Source organism: Mchenga conophoros, linkage group LG7 (assembly GCF_057382185.1).
Source record: "Mchenga conophoros isolate Kocher_MC1m ecotype Shallow Benthic linkage group LG7, M_conophoros_male_GT1.1, whole genome shotgun sequence".
Lineage (NCBI taxonomy): Eukaryota > Metazoa > Chordata > Actinopteri > Cichliformes > Cichlidae > Mchenga > Mchenga conophoros.
In genome coordinates this window covers 42,686,392-42,706,288 of record NC_140532.1, presented here as the reverse complement: position 1 = coordinate 42,706,288, position 19,897 = coordinate 42,686,392, and the positions used below count along the sequence as shown (strand labels likewise).

The 19,897-nt window shown below is 40.0% G+C and overlaps 1 protein-coding gene across 1 annotated transcript in view; it reads right to left on the bottom strand.

Moving 5' to 3' along the window:
• Nucleotides 1-19,897, bottom strand: part of mmp17a (matrix metallopeptidase 17a) — a 101,369-nt gene that overhangs the window by 8,605 nt on the left and 72,867 nt on the right. Inside the window, exons 4-9 of the mRNA XM_085279360.1 lie at nucleotides 14,158-14,444; nucleotides 5,677-5,853; nucleotides 5,044-5,146; nucleotides 3,775-3,857; nucleotides 2,023-2,175; nucleotides 1,615-1,872 (exon numbers count right to left, since the gene is read on the bottom strand). Of these exons, the coding sequence (XP_085135486.1) occupies nucleotides 1,615-1,872; nucleotides 2,023-2,175; nucleotides 3,775-3,857; nucleotides 5,044-5,146; nucleotides 5,677-5,853; nucleotides 14,158-14,444 (1,061 nt within the window). The remainder of the gene's footprint in view (nucleotides 1-1,614; nucleotides 1,873-2,022; nucleotides 2,176-3,774; nucleotides 3,858-5,043; nucleotides 5,147-5,676; nucleotides 5,854-14,157; nucleotides 14,445-19,897) is intronic.

Genomic DNA, 19,897 nt, shown 5'->3' with positions numbered 1-19,897 from the left:
GCTTCTTGATTAAACCGGAGATCCTGTCATCCCTTCTTAGCCTTTTTTTTTCAGATGGTTTGTTCCCAGCGTATCTGACCATGTCCACCGAGCTCACAGTGGCAGCACTGATTACTTGAATCTTGTGGATTCATAACAGCCAACACAACTCTACGCTGTGTTTGCAGTGTAAAGGTCAAGGCTGTTTTCGGCAAGCCGGGATGCCTGCCTCGCGAGCCGTTTCTGGTAGCCTGGTTCAGTGTCTGTAATCTAAAAAGTTTGTTGTCTGGAAACTTCAGCAAGTAACATCCAAAAGGTCCGTAGGCAAGGTAAATATATGGGTTTACATTACATTTACTATAACCCCAGCTCACCTTTTATGGGGCTCTGGCTCCTTGTTGTGGTGTATCTGTAAGTCACATTTTCGTGTACAGTTTGTATGTGAATGTGAGATTTTGTGTAGATGAATGTGCGTGTCTGTTTACTTTAATCATTAAAAACAAAAGTCTGAACATGTGAGCATGGATTTATTTTTTGAAGGGCTGATCTGCTTTATAAAACATATCACTGTATGTATTTCTCCAAATCTCCCAAACTCCACGACTCCAGAACGATGCACAGAATAATGCAAATGTTCTCTGAGTTTCAGAGCCCCTCTGGAGCCTCTAAAAGCTCTTTAAGCCTCTCTTTTAAAAAACATCTGAAAAGTATTCACAGCACTTCACTTGTTCCACATTTTTCATGTTAAAGCAAAACGGATTTAATTTGTTTTTTCACCTCAAAATTCTGCACACAATACTCCATAGTGACAAAGTGAAAAAATGTTTGCTTGATATGTTAATAATAAAACTAAAAACCAAAGATTTAAAATAGAAAACAAAATGTATAGACAGATGTGTGCATTTCCAAATCTTCAGTCAAGTTGTCGAAACATCTGATCAGCAGAAACAAGGATGCACCTGAACTCAACTTTAAGTGTCATGGCAAAGAAATCGGTTAATACTTATATATATATATATATATATATTTTATTTTTAATAAATGTGCATGAATCTGAATTTTATTAGACCTTATTAAATTAAAGATAAATGAATTCATGTTTTTATACTTAGCAAACTGGACTTCTCTGAAAACTCTAATTAATTTAATTTATATGGCACCAAATTACAATAACAGTCACCTCAAGGTGCCACAATAAAAATGACCTACAATAAGAGGGGTAATCTGATTGTTGAGGAAACACAATCAGATTACATTAATAAGCAAGCTCTTGGCGACAGTGGGAAGGAAAAACTCCCTTTTAACAGGAAGAAACTTCAGGCTGAAGGCGGGACGTCCATCTGCAGCGATGACTGGGGGATTTTCTATTCGAGAATACAAGTCAATAACTGTAATTTGACATCTTAATATAAAAAAGCTTTTTTTTAAAGCTTTTTTATAAAACAATTTAGTCTTAAACCTTGTGCATACTGGTGGATTAACCACTACAGTAACAGTGAGATATATATGTATATATTTTGCTGTGTCATTCAGTGATTTGTTTTATTGAAGTACTGATTATACAGGCAGCAAGCCAACTTCTGTCAATTTGATGAAAAGTCATACAAATAAACATTGGTTTTTATGTCTACTCACCATCAGACCACCTCATGGCATCATCCAGGTGTGGAGGCAGCCCCTTCCATAGTGAGCTGTCTTTAGGGTAGCCCAGGTCCATACGTCGCAAGTGGTCATCGTAGCGCCAGTAGCGGTTGTCCTTAAAAAAGTAGGTTTTGTCGTTGTGCAGCCAAACAAAGACGGCGTCCACTCCTTCCAGTGGCAAGCCAAAGTCACTGATTGCACGAGGGTAACCCTCTTCTACATTATTGTCTTTAAAAACCCAGTATTTTAAACCTGAGTGATGAACATAGAGGTTAAAATCAAACCTTTTATATGATAGGATGTATCCACACAATTACAAACTAAACTAAATGAAACAAACAAGCAAAAAAACAACTTGTGAACACACAGACTGAGTAATCGAATAAAGTTACATAGATTTACCTTTGAAAAACACGATTTTGTGGTCCCCTGGTCTCTCGTACACAGCATCCACACTGTCCAGATTAGGAGGAAGGCCCCTCCAGAAACGATGAATCTGAGCAGGACGGAGAGATACTAGGTGCTTCTCTCGAGTTAGCCGCCAAAAATACTTCCCTATGATGGACAGAAATAGCAAGTAAAGATCAATAAGAACTTCTTAACAATACTCTGCAGGATTTATTTAGAAGGAAAGCCACAGAGTGTGCTGTATCTTCAGTAGTCACATCACAAAAGCTAGCTACTCCTTCAATTTGGCTAATTAACAAACTCAGCACTTTTTACCTTCTGTTGATTCTTCTGGAACTACTTTGATAAACCAGTTAGCAGCACTGGAAATTGAAAAATTTGGCTTGAGTTTAGGAGGAAAACAATTTATTATCCAGTTGAGCGTAGCCAAAAAACATCATGTATGCTTATGAAAAATGAAAGAGAAAACAAAAATCAAAAATGCTGCTCCACTGATTTTTCAATATACCATACAGACTGTTAATGCCCCAGAAACATCACTTTTTATGCTTAGTAGATTCCGTTCATCAACCAGTTTGGGCTTCATTTTCTTTGGACTGGAGAATTTGTGATAGTGTGTAAGCCTTTTATTCAACCTCATAGAAACACACATGACTTGGCTTCCTGTTGATTGCTGGCGCCACTGCTCGGCCCCACGCCCAGCCTCACTAACTTCACCATATGTTCTTAACTCATGTTTTTCGCCACATGTTCAATGTTGCACATTGAACTGCAACAACAATCAAAACCCAGTTCATCCAGGAAAACACTTTTTCTCCATATCTGATGTTGGACAATAAAGTACACTCTCCCTTTAGAAGAACGGCAAGGCATCCTTTGATCTTTAAGTGGAATCGCCGGTGGACCATTCACTAGTTCAATTTAGATTCATGGAGTTCAGTTAATGGCTTCAGACACTCAGGCAATGGCAGGGGAATTACTGTAAGAAAATGCAAGCGAGCGAGCGAATCAGTTTGAGACTCTAAGAAAGGACTCTCCAATCAAGATGTGCGGCTGCAAAACTACAAACAGACACAGTTTGATCTTGAAGAGACACCAAAGTGAACCCAAAGAGCCCTAAAATGACAGACCTACAAGATACTCTCAGAGAGAAAAATAAGGATGACAAAGAAACACAAAACAACCGCAAAGAAATGTAAAATAAATCCAGCAACAAAGCGACTCCTCGACTGTTGGAGTGCTCAAAATGAGAGCTTTGGGGCTTCAGACTTGCCTTCATCTACTAGGCCATTTGTCATATACCATTTCCTTTGTTTATTTTTTATTTAATTTGTTTGGTCAGTATGCAAATATGCATTCCTTATGCAGAGGACTCAGTTAACTTGCAGAAGACTTCTGCACAAGACCCTCACAAATGCAAACATAATATCTTCTCGCAACTTCAACTTGATCTGAAAATATCTTCAAGGTTTTTGCTATGTACGAATTCTAAGAGGAAACCAGCAACAGCCCTTTGGGTACTTTTACAAACCAAGGAAAACTAAGAAAAGAGCATGTTTTAAAAGCTGCTCTGTGTCCATCTTTGATAAGTGTAACTTCAGATCTCCATATTTGGCCATTTTTAAGAATAATAACAAATTAATTTTACTGTATTAAATTATTTAACCATTTGTTGGACTGGGAAGGTTGTATCCTGCAATCATAATTACACACACACTCTGACTTTCTCCTTTCAGATTTGAATACCTTTGAAAAAGAAGGCCTCCCCTCGTATTTGGGCCACGGCATCAAAGTGACTGGTGCATCTGTCTGGAGCATCCCGTGCCAGTCTGAGTGAAAAAATAAGAAGCAGAAAAAAAGAAATGAAGACAAAAGATGGAAAAGGTTGTAGTAAAGAAGTTACTACAATTACAATCATATTCGCTACTATGCCGCATACCCACTAGACATAAAACATAAAGGAACCCAAAACGATCCAACCGAGTTGCAGCTGTTTGCATATAGAAAAATGTCACGATCGTACTCATCTAATGAGAGATGTTCTGAATGTGTGCACAAATGTGCATGTTATGTGCTTTAATTAAATGGGCTAAATATGAGGTGAAATGCTGTCACACTGAAACGGTGCGGTCTTTCAGAACATTTATCCCACAAGCTAATAAGTGATTTAAAGCACTGACGTGGTCAGCCTGCCAATTATCAAGGCAATAGCACTACAGACCTGCCACTGTGAGTGGGAGGGCGAGAGCTCTCCTGTTATCAACAAAGATCTCTATTCAGAGCTCTTTTAATGAAACTCTGCTGCCTATAGTGGTCAGCATTTGTGACCCTTGGCAAGCATGATATAGCTTTTCCACGCATCATGATAACATGGAGTGGGTGAAAAGTGAGTGATGAGGACAGTGAAAGGCCAATATTACTGATGGAAAATGGGCTTCTATTCTTCATTGGTTTTAAAATGCTTTTAAATTGTGTGTATGCATGGAGGTCAGGAAGCAGCGGGTAGCAGGCGGCTTTCAATATAGCATGAAACATAAAATCTAGCTAAAAGGGCTAACAATTAAAACATTTATTCTTTATTATGGACTATAGCATTAGTTTAAATGGTTAAATAATGTGCAATTTATTATGCAATAAGAATAATATGCAATATAATGACCACATCTGGAACATGATATGTTGTGCTGTTGAAAGCACTAAATTGGCAGGGCTGTGAGAAACAGCTTTTGCAGGTAGCAAGCGGCTGTTTTTACTTAGTTTTGCTTTTCTGGGTGAATCTATTGGGGACGTTTATTACACTTTCCACTCCAACATCTTTAGTGCAGTGAACAGAAAGACCCAAGGGGGCTTGTAAAAAGAATAAACCACAATTTTGTGTTTGTGTGTGTGTTTGAGAAGGCCAGAAAAGCAGAAAGAGAGAAGATGAAAGGTTGAAGTGTATCATTTATGTGTTAGGCTACCAGAATCATTAAATTATTTGCACTGTGCTGAAAGCACACCAGGTGTCCTACTTACAGGAGTGTGGATCTGTTTTCGGGGAGGTCCAGTAGAACAGGAGGTTCAGCTGTCTGGGAGGGGTTTCCTGGTCGATTTGTATGGGAAACTGAGTCTCTGACACCTGAGAGGGATACGTGTGATTTCATTTGAAGAGGAAAAACAAAACGTGGCAAAAAATTACACTGTTTTATTCCTTCATGTAGGAAAAAAAAAGATTACTTATATTGTCACATAAAAATCATCAATTTCCAGAAAGAATTGAACATTTTGCACATTTTTAAAAATTGCTTGCTCAGTTGTTCATCGTTTGTACGTGTTTCTTTTATTACAACCAAATATAGCAGTCTTGTCTTAGTGTCTGTCTATCTTTAATTTAGTTCAATTCATTCTCCTCCATTCTGTCCCGTCCTTTAACATTCTTTCCTGCACTTCATTCTCAGCTCATGATCATTAGTCTCCCCTCAGCTCACTGATACTCTGTATATCAGGGAATGGTGTGATAAGGTCATATGCCATAAAGAGGTCCAATTAACTCCAGCCACGTTTTCATTAATCAATAACAGTACTCTACACAACTTGTCAATCTTTTTCTGTTTCAGTCACACGCACACACACACACACCGATATGCAGAGGGAATGGAAACCTCATACCGTAGAGCTGCCAGACTCTGACTTTGTCTTCATAGGGTAGATCATATTTCAGCGGGTCTCCCACGGGACCCTGGTAGTATGGTCTCATGATAGACTCTATGGCTGATGTGTGCACCAGGCCGATGGCATGACCGAACTCATGGACTGCAACTGCAAACAGATCCATCCCATGAGATTCTAAGGCAGACACAGAAAGAGGGGAACACTCATTAGCCTTACATGCATATCTGACTTTTTTTGGTCTCATACCTGCTCAAAGTGGACAAGACTGTGTGAGACTATTAAAAACCTGCATTAGTAATGATGCACATTAGAGGTCGGTACAGGAATAAAACATAAAGACGCACTTCTGGAAACTATTCTTAATTTATTTAAGAGAGAACTGACTTCAATCAAAGAAGTAGCTGCACACAAGTATTACTGCTGCTCTTCACCACGGTAGAAAGATTAAGCCACAAGCATGACAAGAAAAGTTACCTAAGAAACACCTTCTCGTTCCTTTCTTTAAACATTTCAAAACTAACCTGCGCTCTTTTTAGGGCAGTAAGAGAAAACAGCGGTGTTATCAATGTGAAACTGTGACATAGCAGAAAACTACTATATTCTTCTCTGCAGTTTAACCATAGCTTGCCTGTATCACCTCCAGCTTTGATTGAGATCACCTAGCTGCTTACAGATTTTTGTAAAACCCGTATAGCCACTGTTTGCGTGTTTATCCCTTTTATGAGTGAACTCTATAGGTTGCAAGTTAAGAAGCGTGACAGACAGCTCCTGTGGCTGTGAGTGCTGTTAGGAATGTGGTGCAGTGAGATAACTATGGTAATACTGCCTGAGCCCCTGGGCTGCCAATCAAATCCTAAGTGTGGAAAGACACCCAAAGAGGCTGCAGGCTATTAAAACACATTTCCCTGGATGTTGAGCTAAGAGGAAACGGCAACGCTTCCAAAAACTCCTTGTTTGGCTCTGCTAAGCAAGACAAAACCTGGTTTTTGAGATTTAGATTCGCAAAAATGTGAGTGCGGGCGAGTCGAGCCAAGCTAGCTTAGAGTTCCTCGGTGACTAGGATCAAATCAGCATTCTGTTAACCTTATGTTGGCCTCGACTTGGGAACGTCTTAGCGCTGTGCTCTGTCAAAAGACAAAGGACAATTGGAGAAGTGCACTTGTGCTTGCTGCACCTGGGATTTCCAGAAGCCAAATGCCAACGCTAATCTACATGAGCACAAGGTGGAGAGAGGGAGTGTGGATAAATGAAAGGATCGAGGGAGAAAACAGGGATTCAGAACAAAGTAGGCACCATGTCATCGCATTTACAACCCATCTGAGGTTGACAGACAAAAAAAATGCTCGTGCCTGCGGACAAAGAGAGATTTACGTGGATGAATAAGACTTATTGAGTTAGACTCCCATGCCTGGAAAAAAAAACAGACAAAAAAAGAAAAGAAAGTAAGCACAATAACATCACTGACAACAATTTGTGTAATTCCAGGTTATTATAAGATAAAATATTTTTAAAAAAAAGTGCTACTACTTTAATGCACAGTAAATACAATGCAATAAGGTACAATACTCTCTTGGATATGACATGATGAGTCCAGAATGCTGCAAACATGGCCTGCAGCATTTGGTTAAAAGTTTAATAAGAATGGTGTAACATAAGGTAGACGGAAAGAAACAAGTACACAACTAGCCAAGGGCTATCCTTTTCATCTGGCGCCAATCCATGCGCTATTATGACCTTGCATTACCTTGTGCCAATCTGGAATCGGTTTATACAGTGCTTAACAAATTTATTAGATCACCACCCAGTGTAAGGTTTACGTCACAGCTGCTCTAATGTAGTACTGCCAACTACCAAAATCTTTCTTTATGTTTCTGTAATGGTGAATCCACCGGTATGCACCAGCTCTTTAATCAAAAAAAATTATTATTGTTGCTATCTATGTTTTTTTTTTCTAATTTACTGTAAGAAAAAAAATAGTTTCAGTGGTTGAATTTTCAGTAATCCAGTACTTTTAGTTTTAAGCAAGTGTTTTAGAGGTTTTCTTTAACAGGGTGGTCACTGTATATATTTTTGAATACAAATGTTTAAATTACACATTTGTGTTTAAACTTGGTTCATGTGGTAAATTAACGAAGGGTGATGATTCAGAAGCTCCTGAGGCCTTTTTTTCTATCAATGATTTTTATAACTGATTTCTCAAACTAAACAAATGATGAACTACATGTTTTTTCAAACTTGTAACACTCAGAAACAAAACGTCTGTCTGTAAAAGCAGTTTATTACAACCTGTAATTGCAACACCATAAAAACAGTCTGTTTAAGGAAACACAAGGCAGTGCCCACGGTTGCAAGAACTTGGGCTTTCTCACAAAAGACTATTGTTTGTTTCCTTATCCACACTCGAAATTACACCATTTAATGTAATAAGTCTATTAATATAAGCTTGACTATGAAGGCAACTCTGGCGATTTCCTAACCTAACAAAACTCCTTGCAAATCACCAAACACAGCTTAAAAATAATTATAAAGTATTCACTGGCGTGGTGCTGAGGGACGGGCAGTTAAAGATGGTTTAAGGTGAAGGACTTCCTAACATCAAGGCATTCCTATTGTAAATGTTGGAATCTATGCAGAAGTACTTGTGTATTGGATCGGAGTTTTTATACTTCATCCAAAGTCTTCTGGTAACATTCAACCCACATATTTTGCTTCTGCATCTTTCCCCGACGGACTTTCTATCTAGAACACTGGAAAGTATACTAAAGGCCTAATTTTCTGCAGTACTCCAGTGCAACCTCTCGTTGCTAAAACCCAAATAGAAAGCTGATCAAACTTGACATCAATAAATAAACTTTACTTTTTAGAACTCTGTGAAAAAGTGTCCAGAGAAGCAAACTCACATTTTTAAGTAATAATCAAAGTTTCGTGAACCCCGCTGAGCTTCCAAAGAAGGAAAACTAGACAGAAGTAAGATTCTTGTACTGTAATTTAAAAAGCATGCCCAACTTTTCATTTGGAAATCAAAATCTGTTCCGAGTGAGACGTGTGACAAAAATAAACATGTAATGGTGACACGGTTTCGAAATGACCTCAATTATATCTTTGGATTACTCCAATTTCGTGCTACTAGCCTCCAAAGATAATCAGTGTAATAATAATATTGCTCTCAATGTATCGGGTCAGGCTCTATTAATAAATGTAACTCTGCCTATCCCATAATCAGTATTTGGAGACAATACTTCTTCTGAGCTGCAAAGTGTATGCAAAGAGCTATTATATGATGTCAAAATTAACTGTGAGAAATGGAGATCTGCATCAGCTCCTTTGTGAATATTTAGTGAGCTAAATTAGGCAAGCTGGCAGCTGCGCAAAAATGATCCTTTATATTAAGCAGGCCGAAGAGCTGCTATACAAAACTGTTTAATCAATACATTTTCAGATTGTAACAAAACCCAGAAGCAGAAACATCTGGCTCGCAGACATGAGTGACTAAACACAGAGTAGAAGAACTGGAACAACATGCTGGTACCTTAAATATTCTTTTAAGGTAGTAAAATAATGACAGATTTTGAAATGAATTCCATCCATCCATCTATTTTCTTCTGCTTATCCAATTCAGGGTTGCATGTGGGCTGGAGCCTATTCCAGCTGTCTTAGTGCGAGATGATTGGTGGCAAAAAGGGATCACCCGCTACTCTTTGGACCAGGTTATACAGGTTATAGAGGTAATGCAAGTTAAGAGGGTTGCAGTGAAATTTCATATACGATACACTGAGAATTTTGAATTATATGTGGAAATATAAAAAGTAGGTAAACGTTCACAAAAAGTGATATGAGATTTAAAACTCAAATGGAGGTCAAGATTCTCAGAGGTGGTCTATTAAGAGGAAAATGTAGTGACTGGCCTTCTTAGTAAATGAGCTGTGGCCGATTACCACAATGTCAGGTTTGCCAGGATTGAGATGGTGGAAAGTTAAACAAATCCACTTTGTAAAAAAACCCAAATGCAAAAAAAAGAAGCCAAACAGTCATGAGAGAGAAGTAAAGCTTCTCACATAGCAGTGGAAAGAAAGTTAAGCAGATGGCCTGATATCACTTCAAATTAAAACTGAAAAGGTCCAATGATTGACCTTTAAAGGTATCCCACCTGGGAGAGAGATGAAGCAGAAGAAGGTATCGAATCATTATCATGAATACTAAAATGTCTGTCAGTGAAATATGATAAAACTGAGTGAAGTAGCAGAAATGCCAGGTCCAGTTAAACTTTCTCTAGGTTTAGAATCGCACGATCAGTGGTGTCAAAATCAGAAGTTAGAAATGTGCTAAAAGGGGGAGGGAAAGACTTAAATAATCATGTATGCACCCAGAGGAAACTGATTGATTAATTGATAAGCCAGCGAATGCAGAGGAAATAACAGGAAGGAGACCTATTTAACAAAGAAGTATTTAACAAATCTTGTTGAAATTGTGTCTTTGGGGAAAGATGATGGGTGCACTTAAGTAATTATATCTTTGATGCAACAAATGCAACAGAAAGAACAAGCACATTTGAAATTCAATAATTTCTAATCATCTTGGTCTAGAAGTGCTAAAGTGCTTCAAGGAATTTAAGTAGACAGTAAAAAAAAATAAAATAAAAGCAGCATTTACACAAACCTGAATTCTGAGCTAACTTCATTAAAACATTGTAAGCTGCAGCGAATGGGATTTTCTTTGGCACTGGTTGGCCATAAGACACTTTCCCCCCTTTATGGAGTACAGGCGAACAAGAAGAGGCAGATGCCTGATTACCAAATGAAAGAGTCTGATGTGATTTTTTTTTGATGTACATTTCACCCTTCATCACAGGCAGTGAAACACTAGCCTTGAAGGCTGGAACATCTAACAAGGTAAGATGATTCACTGCCAGCATCTTTTCTCTCCTGCTCACAGTAAGAATCTGTGTTTTTAACACTAGTGCGGTCTTCCATCAGGCCGTCACCACCGCTGAGCAATTCGTAGCTGGAAGCACGAGTCTTTGCACAGAGAATTTTATTTGCTTAAATTACCTCTTCTAAGTCAGCGTTTGTCTGTGTAAGACAATTGTGTGGCTTGAAGAGATCAATAGAGGTCATGAAGACAAGAGCGCTCCTCTGATCCCTCTTTTCTTTAGCAACCTGCTCTCATTAATCACGACCACATTGACCCAGACGATGCTCTGAACTCCTGGAGCATCACGTCATCATGCCGTGACACTGATGCAGGCTGTTGGGAGATGTAATTGAAGCAAATTGAGTTGCGGTAACATATGTTTCCTAGTTTTAGGGCAAAAGCAAACAAAGAAATTGAACTATCACCCTGCCTGCAGACTTGGACTACGTGTCTTTATCGATTGGGTTTTTGTCTAAATTAAGTATTCAATATACTTTTATTTGACAAGGAAATTGCATTATATAACAATCACAATGGATTGTTTCAAGGAGCTATCGCACTAATACCACATCTTCAGGTGTTTCTTTTTTCAAAAGAAAGGTTTAGTATTTTGGGAAATACGATTCTGTGAGCATTATCATTTCATCTAAGGCAAGAAGGCAAATAATACTCGCAAAATGTCAGACATTAGAGTTTAAAAATAAACCACATTCAAAATGCATATACGTGTTATTGACTGTGCATGCATAAATTAGATTTAGATTCTTTTTTTTTAGCCATTTTTAGTTCAAATTTAGCTATGCTTCTTATTTTGCAAGCACATCCTGCAGTTGACTAATAAATATAAATAGTTTACAAAAAGTAAAAGTAGAAGGTATTGCCTTTCCTTATGAAATAGAGTGGAATAGAAACCTCTCAGTAGAAGTTAAAGACTATAAAAATGCACTTCCACGCAAAAGAGCATGCCCACAACCCTAGAAATCTCATCTCTGCTTCATTGCGTCGCAATTACTCTTTCATCGATTGTCATTGGTGCAGCTGTTAGCTGACATCACAAATTATAGTGGTGCTTTGTGGTCTGGTGGAGACATTTATTTCAGCTTCTGATCGGCACAAATCAAAAGGAAACATTTTGCTGTCGGCTAAAATACTTTAATCACCCTAAATATGGTGCTATTTCCCTCTGGTCTTTTAAATTTAAAGACTCAATTCTTGTAAAAAAAAAAAAAAAAGAAGCCCCATGGCATAGTAAAATTAGATCAATAAATGTCAACAGTGAACAATAAACAGCTTGTGCTAATTGCTGAAAAAAAAACTGATTTCCTCGGTTTGGGTAGGACGTTGGAGTGGATTCTTTGTTTGTGGCGGTTGGAAGAGATGAAAGAAGGTCTTTTATGCTTCCTAACAAGCTTGTGAAAACAGTCAATGCTGCTGTAGTCACCACACTGAAGCCACAGCATGTTATATTCTTAGTTCGAACAGATAAAATATTGATAATACAATCTGGAACATGAATAAAAGGTAGGAGGCGCAGCTTGGTTCCAAAGTACAAGTACAAAGTACAGCAATCTTGTTTTGAATACAAAAACCTTGGTGAGTATGGAAGTTCAAAACTGTTCTCAAGCACTTTTCATTTTGTTAAAGTTTTGTTGACGCAGACCGTTTCAGGCTCTTTATTTCATAGTACTCTGGAAGTGTCTCACAGAAACAGATCATCCTTCAGTTTTTTATGTTCTTTTCATTCAGGCACACTCTTTAAGTAATACAACTCACCGGCCATGTTGTTGGCTTCAAGTGCTCATCAGCGTTTTATTGCAAATATCTAATCAGCCAGTCACATGGTCGAAACTCAGTGCATTTAGTCGTGTAGACATGGTCAAAAGGTTTAAATTAAGTTTCAGAATAGGGTTGAAAGGTGATATAAGAGAGTTTGAACGTAGCACGGTTGTGCTTGTAGGGTTTACAGAGAATGGTTTGAAAAAGGAGAAAATATCCAGTGAGCACCGTTCCTGTGGGTGAAAATGCCTTGTTGATGCCAGTTGTCAGAGTAGAGTGGTCAGTCTGCTTCGTGCTGTTGGGAAAGCAACAGAAACTAAAATAACTACTCCTTATGACCAAGGTATGCAGAAGAGCATCATGTTAAACCAGGGGTGCCCAATCCCGGTCCTCGAGAGCTACCGTCCTGCAGCTTTTAGATGCATCCCTACTCCAACACAGCTGAATCAAATGGTTTGGTTACCTCTTCAGCATGCCATCATGTTTGGCAAAGGCCTGATAACAAGCCATTCATTTGATTCAGCTGTGTTGGAGTAGGGATGCATCTAAAAGCTGCAGGATAGTAGCTCTCGAGGACTGGGATTGGGCAGCCCTGTGTTAAACACTGAAGCAGGTTGGGTACAGCAGCAGAAGGCCGCACTGGGTGCAACAGCTTGCACGGGCTCACCAAAATGGGACAACAGAAAATCTGCTGTTATCTCTGGGTGGTAGGTTCAGAATTTGGCTTAAACAACATAAAGGCTGATCATGCCTATCCCATATCTCTGAAACTGGTCATGCAACATGTAGCACCTGTATAAAAAAGGCCAAAGCAGACTGTGCTTCCTCAGGAGGCTGAGGTCTTTCAACATCTGCGGGAAGCTCCTGAGGATGTTTTACCAGTCGGTGGTTGCTGGAGTACTGTTCTATGCTGGGGGAGCAGCACGGCAAAGAAGGACTCATCCAGGCTGGAAAAACTAATCAGGAAGGCTGGCTCTATGGTCGGCATGAAGCTGGACACTCTGGTGACAGCGGCAGAGAAAAGGACACTAAAGAAACTGCTGGACATTATGGACAATGCTGGGCATCCTCTGCACACGGTCGTGAATAATCAGAGGAGCCTATTCAGTAATAGGTTGCTTCTCCCAAAGTCAAGAACCAACAGACTTAAAAACTCCTTTGTCCCACACGCCATCAAGCTGTTTAACTCCTTGTTGGAGGAGAGAGGGAGGGGAAACAGGGGGACAAAGGAGGGCGGGAACAACTGAGCTTTAGTGCTTTTTTTCACTGTGCAGTATTCGTAATATTCTTTCTTATATTCGACTGTGCAATAATCACTGTGCAATAGACTCACTCAAATGTGCAATCCACTGGTATTCCTATTTATCCCTATTATATATTCTGTATTTATATTATGTGGTATATTTATGCTTATATCCTTTCTCTCATTCCCCTTTATTGTATCTGTAACATGCAACTTCTGCTGTGCTACTGGAAACAGAATTTCCCGGAGGAACCCACCCGAGGGATTAATAACGTTTCATCTAATCTAACCTAATCTAATTAAGACTGCAGTGTGCCCATCTTCTGATGGCTACTTCCAGTAGGATAAGCCACCGTGTTACAAAGCTCAAATCATCTCAAACTGATTTCTTGAGCATGATACTGAGTTCACTGTAATTAAATGGACCCCATAGTCACCAGATCTCAATCCAAAAGAACACCTTCGGATGTGATGGAAAGAGCCAACAAACGCAGCCAACAAATCTGCAGCATCTGTGAAAGATGTAGCTAATAAAGTGTGTTCCTTACCTGGTGACCTGAAGGTCCAGGCCTCGTCATCATCAAAGTGTGTATCCCCAGCAGTAAACCTCTCTCCAGGGAAAAAGGCATGTGCCACTGTGCCACCCGGCCCATCAAAGGGGTATCCATCGTTGTGGTCAGCCTTAGTGAAGTCGATTTGAATATCTGCATCACTGCCAGCTACTTCATGAAAGTTAAGGGGCGCAATATCGCTCCAGACCTTCAGGGCGTAGTACATGAGGGCTCGAACAGTGTCCCTGCCCAGTAAAGCCGAATCCTTAGGAAAGGTCCTGACTCTGTGAGAGAAAACAGAGATCACATATATGCTGAGAAAGAATGTGAAATAGATGGATCGATCTATCCACAGTATAGATCGAGTTCTTCATTTCAAATGCCACCAAACCTTTCAAGACTTTTTTTTAGATTTCTTTTCTTTTCTTTCCTCTTTTTCTTTTCTTTTCTTTTTATTTTTTTTACACATCATGAAGACGTTTTACAGAAATATCATTTATATCTGTCAAATACTGAAAAGTAATATAGTTTTTATGAACTCTGTTAATCAGACTAATCAGAATCTCCTTTTTGATCTTTCATGATTTACAGCAACATTTCATTACTTTTTCACTGTGGAGTCGCTGCTCTTTATAGTACTGTATAAGAAGTGCTGCATTAGAAATACTCAGTTTCTCTGCCAAGATAGGCGACTCTTTTCATCTGACTTCTGGTACAGCTTTAGTGTTATTGTTTAGAACATTTTTCTGGGAAAGTGAACTCTCTTCTTTGAAAGAAGAACATTTTATTCTTGTTTTTATGAAAGTATAGTACACTAAATCTAACTCGTGTGAGTGCCAAATGAAGCACTCTGCACTCCTTTTTTCCATCTTAAATTTAAGTTAATCCATATTTCATTTATTTATATACTTCAAAGGATATCGCACATTAATTTACATCAATAAAGTGAATGTATCAAATTCTGATGAAAGGATTTGGTCCTTGGCCTTTCCTGCTTCACAGAATAACAGCAGTGAAATCTCACTACATTTATTCCAGTATAGTGTTTTTTTAGCTATATTTTGGCTGCTTTCTCAGCTGATACCAACAAACATAAAGAAGCATCATGTATTAACGTAACAGTTTTTTTTCTTTTTTTATTACAAGGAGATGAAAAGATATGAGATGCTTCAACATTTTGAAAGAATAAACAGCCTCATGTGTGGGGTCTATATACAGGTAAGGTATAAAGTTTCATGTTGTGCTTAACAATTCTACGAATGGAAAAAAAGATAAATGAACAACAAAGTTATTTTTTTTTTGCTGCAGTGATTTTCAAACTTGTTTTTTTTAATGCCAGCCTTCCTCTTTTTCATTGTACTTTTGTTTTTCTGAGTTTTTTGCTAATATTCCCAGCAAAACAAAGTCATTCATGAGGCTCCATTAATATTTCTGGCAGTGCTTTTCCATTGGGTTAAACATTATTAACTCAAACATTAATGAGAATTTAGGGGCGAGTGCTTTTGCACTGGTTTAAATGAGCATATTTCTAACATAAAGTAGGCAAAATTATCCCCATCTATATTTCTCTATAGCAAGCAAACTATAAGCTAGTATTCAGTGCTTAACATGAATGCCGGATGGATGTACCGTTTCTACACACTATGGTGTGAAAGGTCTGTAGCTACCTTTACTCTTAGGAAAACAACTATGCCCTGTGACCCAGCAAGTACACTTTCAAAATGAATCAATATAGGAAACATATCCAACAAAGTTTGAAACTGTGACCTCATGAGAGCTTATTTTCACCCATCTTTAAAGCATTTGCTCTCCTCAGGACCTGCTAAGTGTTTTCTGATAACTTGAGTCACAAAACCTTTCAAGCTACATTCAGTCCTTTCATCCCCACATGAGCTGGAGAAGCAGCTGTTCAGACGATTCAGATCATAGCTCACGGTCACTGGACCTTTACAGTCAGGCAACCTCCTGAACACCTGCCAGAGGAGATCACAGCAATCAGAGCAGCGAGGTCTCTCTAATCCTTTAAATCACTTCTCAAGACACATGTGCAGGTTCTGTTTCAGTTTTGTTTTCATTTATCACCGCCTATCTTTTATCCAGTCTTTATTGGGACTGGTATTTTTTGTTTTGTACTATGATGGACAAGACAGTTTTAGTTCAATAAAACTATTTTGTAGCTGGCAACTCTACTGTTGAGTTTACACTCTGCTCTGATAGTGTTGTGTTTGGCCAAGGCTGTTTTCAGCAGCTGTTTTCAGCAAAGAAAGCTCTAAAAACCCACTACATAAACAGTAGCACTGAGATATTACAAACAGAGACTTCTTCTCAATAGCTGGTGGAGGACAAAACAGAGCTAAAAGTTGAGTATGTGGCTAGGAAGTGTAATAAACATGCCTCCTAATTAAGCACAATTTCAACCAAAAAATGGTAGCTGTATAAGTAACAAATGATTTCCTCATGAGGTTCTCAATCTTACAGTCATGACAGCTGCAGTATACACAGTACAAATCCACTACAGTCCTCTATAATTAGTTCTTTAACTTCTGGGAGCAGCGTGAAAAATAGCAGTCGTGCTGGTTAAGAGATGCACATGGAGACTAATCTGAAGGGGACAGCTGCCAAATTTAAGTAAAGTAAGGGAAGGGACAGTTAGGCTAAGGTATGGTAAGTTTTTTTGCATTTTAAAGTAAGCTTTCAGTACCCTGAGGTCTAAGTCATCACTGATGATGACCTCACTCCTAGCCCCCAAAACCTAACCCTATGTTTTCGAGACAAGGAAAAACTGACCTTTATGGGAAACAAAATTGATGCCTCTGCAAACCTCAAAACTATGTCTGAACATTTTGATTTCTAAAACAGTTTTAAATGCATAAATTGCAAATAAACAACACACAGTTTTGGCCCTGCGACAGGCTGGTGAATTGTCCAGGGTGTACTAAACCTCTCGCCCTGTGGTGGCTGGGATCAGCTGGCTGGCTGGATGGGAACGACCTGGCCAATCAGATAGCAGAAATTGCTCTTTGGCCTGTTGCCATAACGCTCTGCTAATTGTGACTGATTGACAGTTTCAATAATAAACCCAGTTTAATTGTATTCAAGTTTTTTATTGTACTATTGTGGATTAGTAGCACCATTTCTAACCCACAATCAGAATCAGAATCAGAATACTTTATTGATCCCTGGGGGAAATTATTTTTTGTTACAGTGCTCCATTTTAAACCAACATTAAGACAAGACAGACAATACGCTAACTAAGAATAGTACAATATATACATATATATACATACATACATACATAAGTCACTCATAAATAAATAGCTGGAAAAGAAACATGTGTAGTTGTAGCAGCAAACAGTGTGTTAAGTGGATGCGTTGTACAGGGAGATGGCCACAGGCAGGAATGATTTCCTGTGTCGTTCAGTGGTGCTTTTCGGTAATCTCAGTCTCTCACTGAACGAGCTCCTGTGACTGACCAACATGTCATGGAGTGGGTGGGAGGTGTTATCCAACATTGTCTTTATCTTGGACAGCATCCGCCTCTCCGACACCACCTTGAGGGAGTCCAGCTCCATCCCCACAAAATTGCTGGCCTTACGGATCAGTTTATTAAGTCTGTTGGCATCTGCGACCCTCAGCCTGCTCCCCCAGCATGCGACAGCATAGAGGATCGCACTGGCCACAACAGACTCATAGAAAATCCTCAGCATTTTCTGGCAGATGTTGAAGGACCTCAGTCGCCTCAAAAAATAGAGACGACTCTGGCCCTTCCTGTAAAGTGCTGTGGTGTTTTTAGCCCAGTCCAGTTTATTGTCAATGTGTACTCCAAGGTATTTATAGTCCTCCACAATGTCAACACTGACCCCCTGGATTGAAACAGGGGTCAAGTGTTTCCTGGTCTTCCTGAAGTCCACGATCAGTTCCTTGGTCTTTGCCACGTTGAGCTGCAGATGATTCTGCTCACACCACGTGACAAAGGAGTCGACCACAGCCCGGTACTCTGTCTCATCATCCCTGCTGATGCATCCAACCACCGCAGAGTCATCAGAAAACTTCTGAAGATGGCAGGTCTCTGTGCAGTGGCTGAAGTCTGTGGTGTAGAGGGTGAAGAGGAAGGGGGAGAGGACAGTCCCCTGTGGTGCCCCTGTGTTGCTAATCACCTTGTCAGACACACACTGTGGGAGACGTACATATTGTGGTCTTCCTGTCAGGTAATCAACAATCCAGGACACCAGAGAAGCATCCACCTGCATCGCTGCTAACTTATCACCCAGGAGGGTCGGCCTGATGGTGTTGAAAGCACTGGAAAAGTCAAAAAACATGACCCTCACAGTGCTCGCCGGCTGGTCCAGATGGGTGTAGACACGACTGAGCAGGTAGATGATGGCGTCCTCTGTTCCGAGACGAGGCTGATAAGCGAACTGAAGGGGATCCAGATGTGGTCTTACTATGGGTCGCAGCTGGTCCAGGATGAGCCTTTCCAGGGTCTTCATGATGTGGGAGGTCAGTGCCACGGGCCTGTAATCCTGGGGGCCACTGGGACGAGGCGTCTTTGGTACAGGGACGAGGCATGATGTCTTCCACATCACCGGGACCCTCTGCAGACTCAGACTCAGCATAAACAGTTTATGAAAGACTCCACACAGCTGGGGGGCACAGGCCTTGAGGACAAGGGGACTCACTCCGTCTGGTCCAGCAGACTTGCCTGAGTGAAGTCTCCTCATTTGCATCTCAACCTGGTATTGAGTGAAGGTGATGGGTGGGGGAGGGGTGTCAGGAATCTCACAGGAGGCAACATGTGAAGAGAGAGGCTGGCACAGTGGTGTGGCTCTGGATTCCAGGCTGACTGCAGGTGAGGTTGTGGGGGTGGGAGCAGACACTGTGGTGTCGAATCTATTGAAAAACAGATTCAACTCGTCGGCTCTATTCTCACCTCCCTCAGCTCCCCTGCTGTTGATTGGCCTGAATCCAGTGATGGTCTTCATGCCCCTCCACACCTCTCTCATGCTGTTCTGCTGGAGTTTCCACTCCAGCTTCCTCCTGTAATTGTCCTTAGCCTCTCTGATCTTGTCCTTTAGTAACACCTGGACCTTCCTCACCTCCTCTTTGTTGCCCCCTCTGAAAGCCCTCTTCTTGTTGTTGAGGAGGGCTTTGATGTCCTTAGTCACCCACGGCTTGTTATTTGGGTAACAATGAACAGTCTGAGCTGGAACAATGGAGTCGGTGCAGAAAGTTATGTAGTCTACAGTCTAACATCATCAAGTTCAAAACTGATAGAAAATGAACTAAAAGATAAATAAATGAAAGCATTTGTGCTGTTACGCATGTTAATTTAGATGTATTTAAATTTTAGCTTAAACAAATCAAAGGTTTTGACTTTTTCCCCCATGTTGCATCACATGCTGTGATTGGGTCATCAATGACGAAGATTCGTGGTTTAAGCATGCTTTTTTGTTGGTCCCAAGTATGCATAGCGTAACACGCTGGTTTACGAACCTTCGTCTACCTTGTTGTAGCGATTCACAGCGACCAGCCGCGGAGAAGAAAGAAGTTATAAAATAGCTGAAATGAATACGAGTGATAAAAAACAATGAAAAGTGCCCAATGCAGGCAAGTCTGCGCTTCTCAAGCTGTTTAAAAAAAATCTCAGTGAACCTTTCAACATCAGTATTTGACCTTGGTCTGCACACAGGCACGTTTGCGTAGGCTGCATACAGTACCCATCCGCACAGCATCTGCG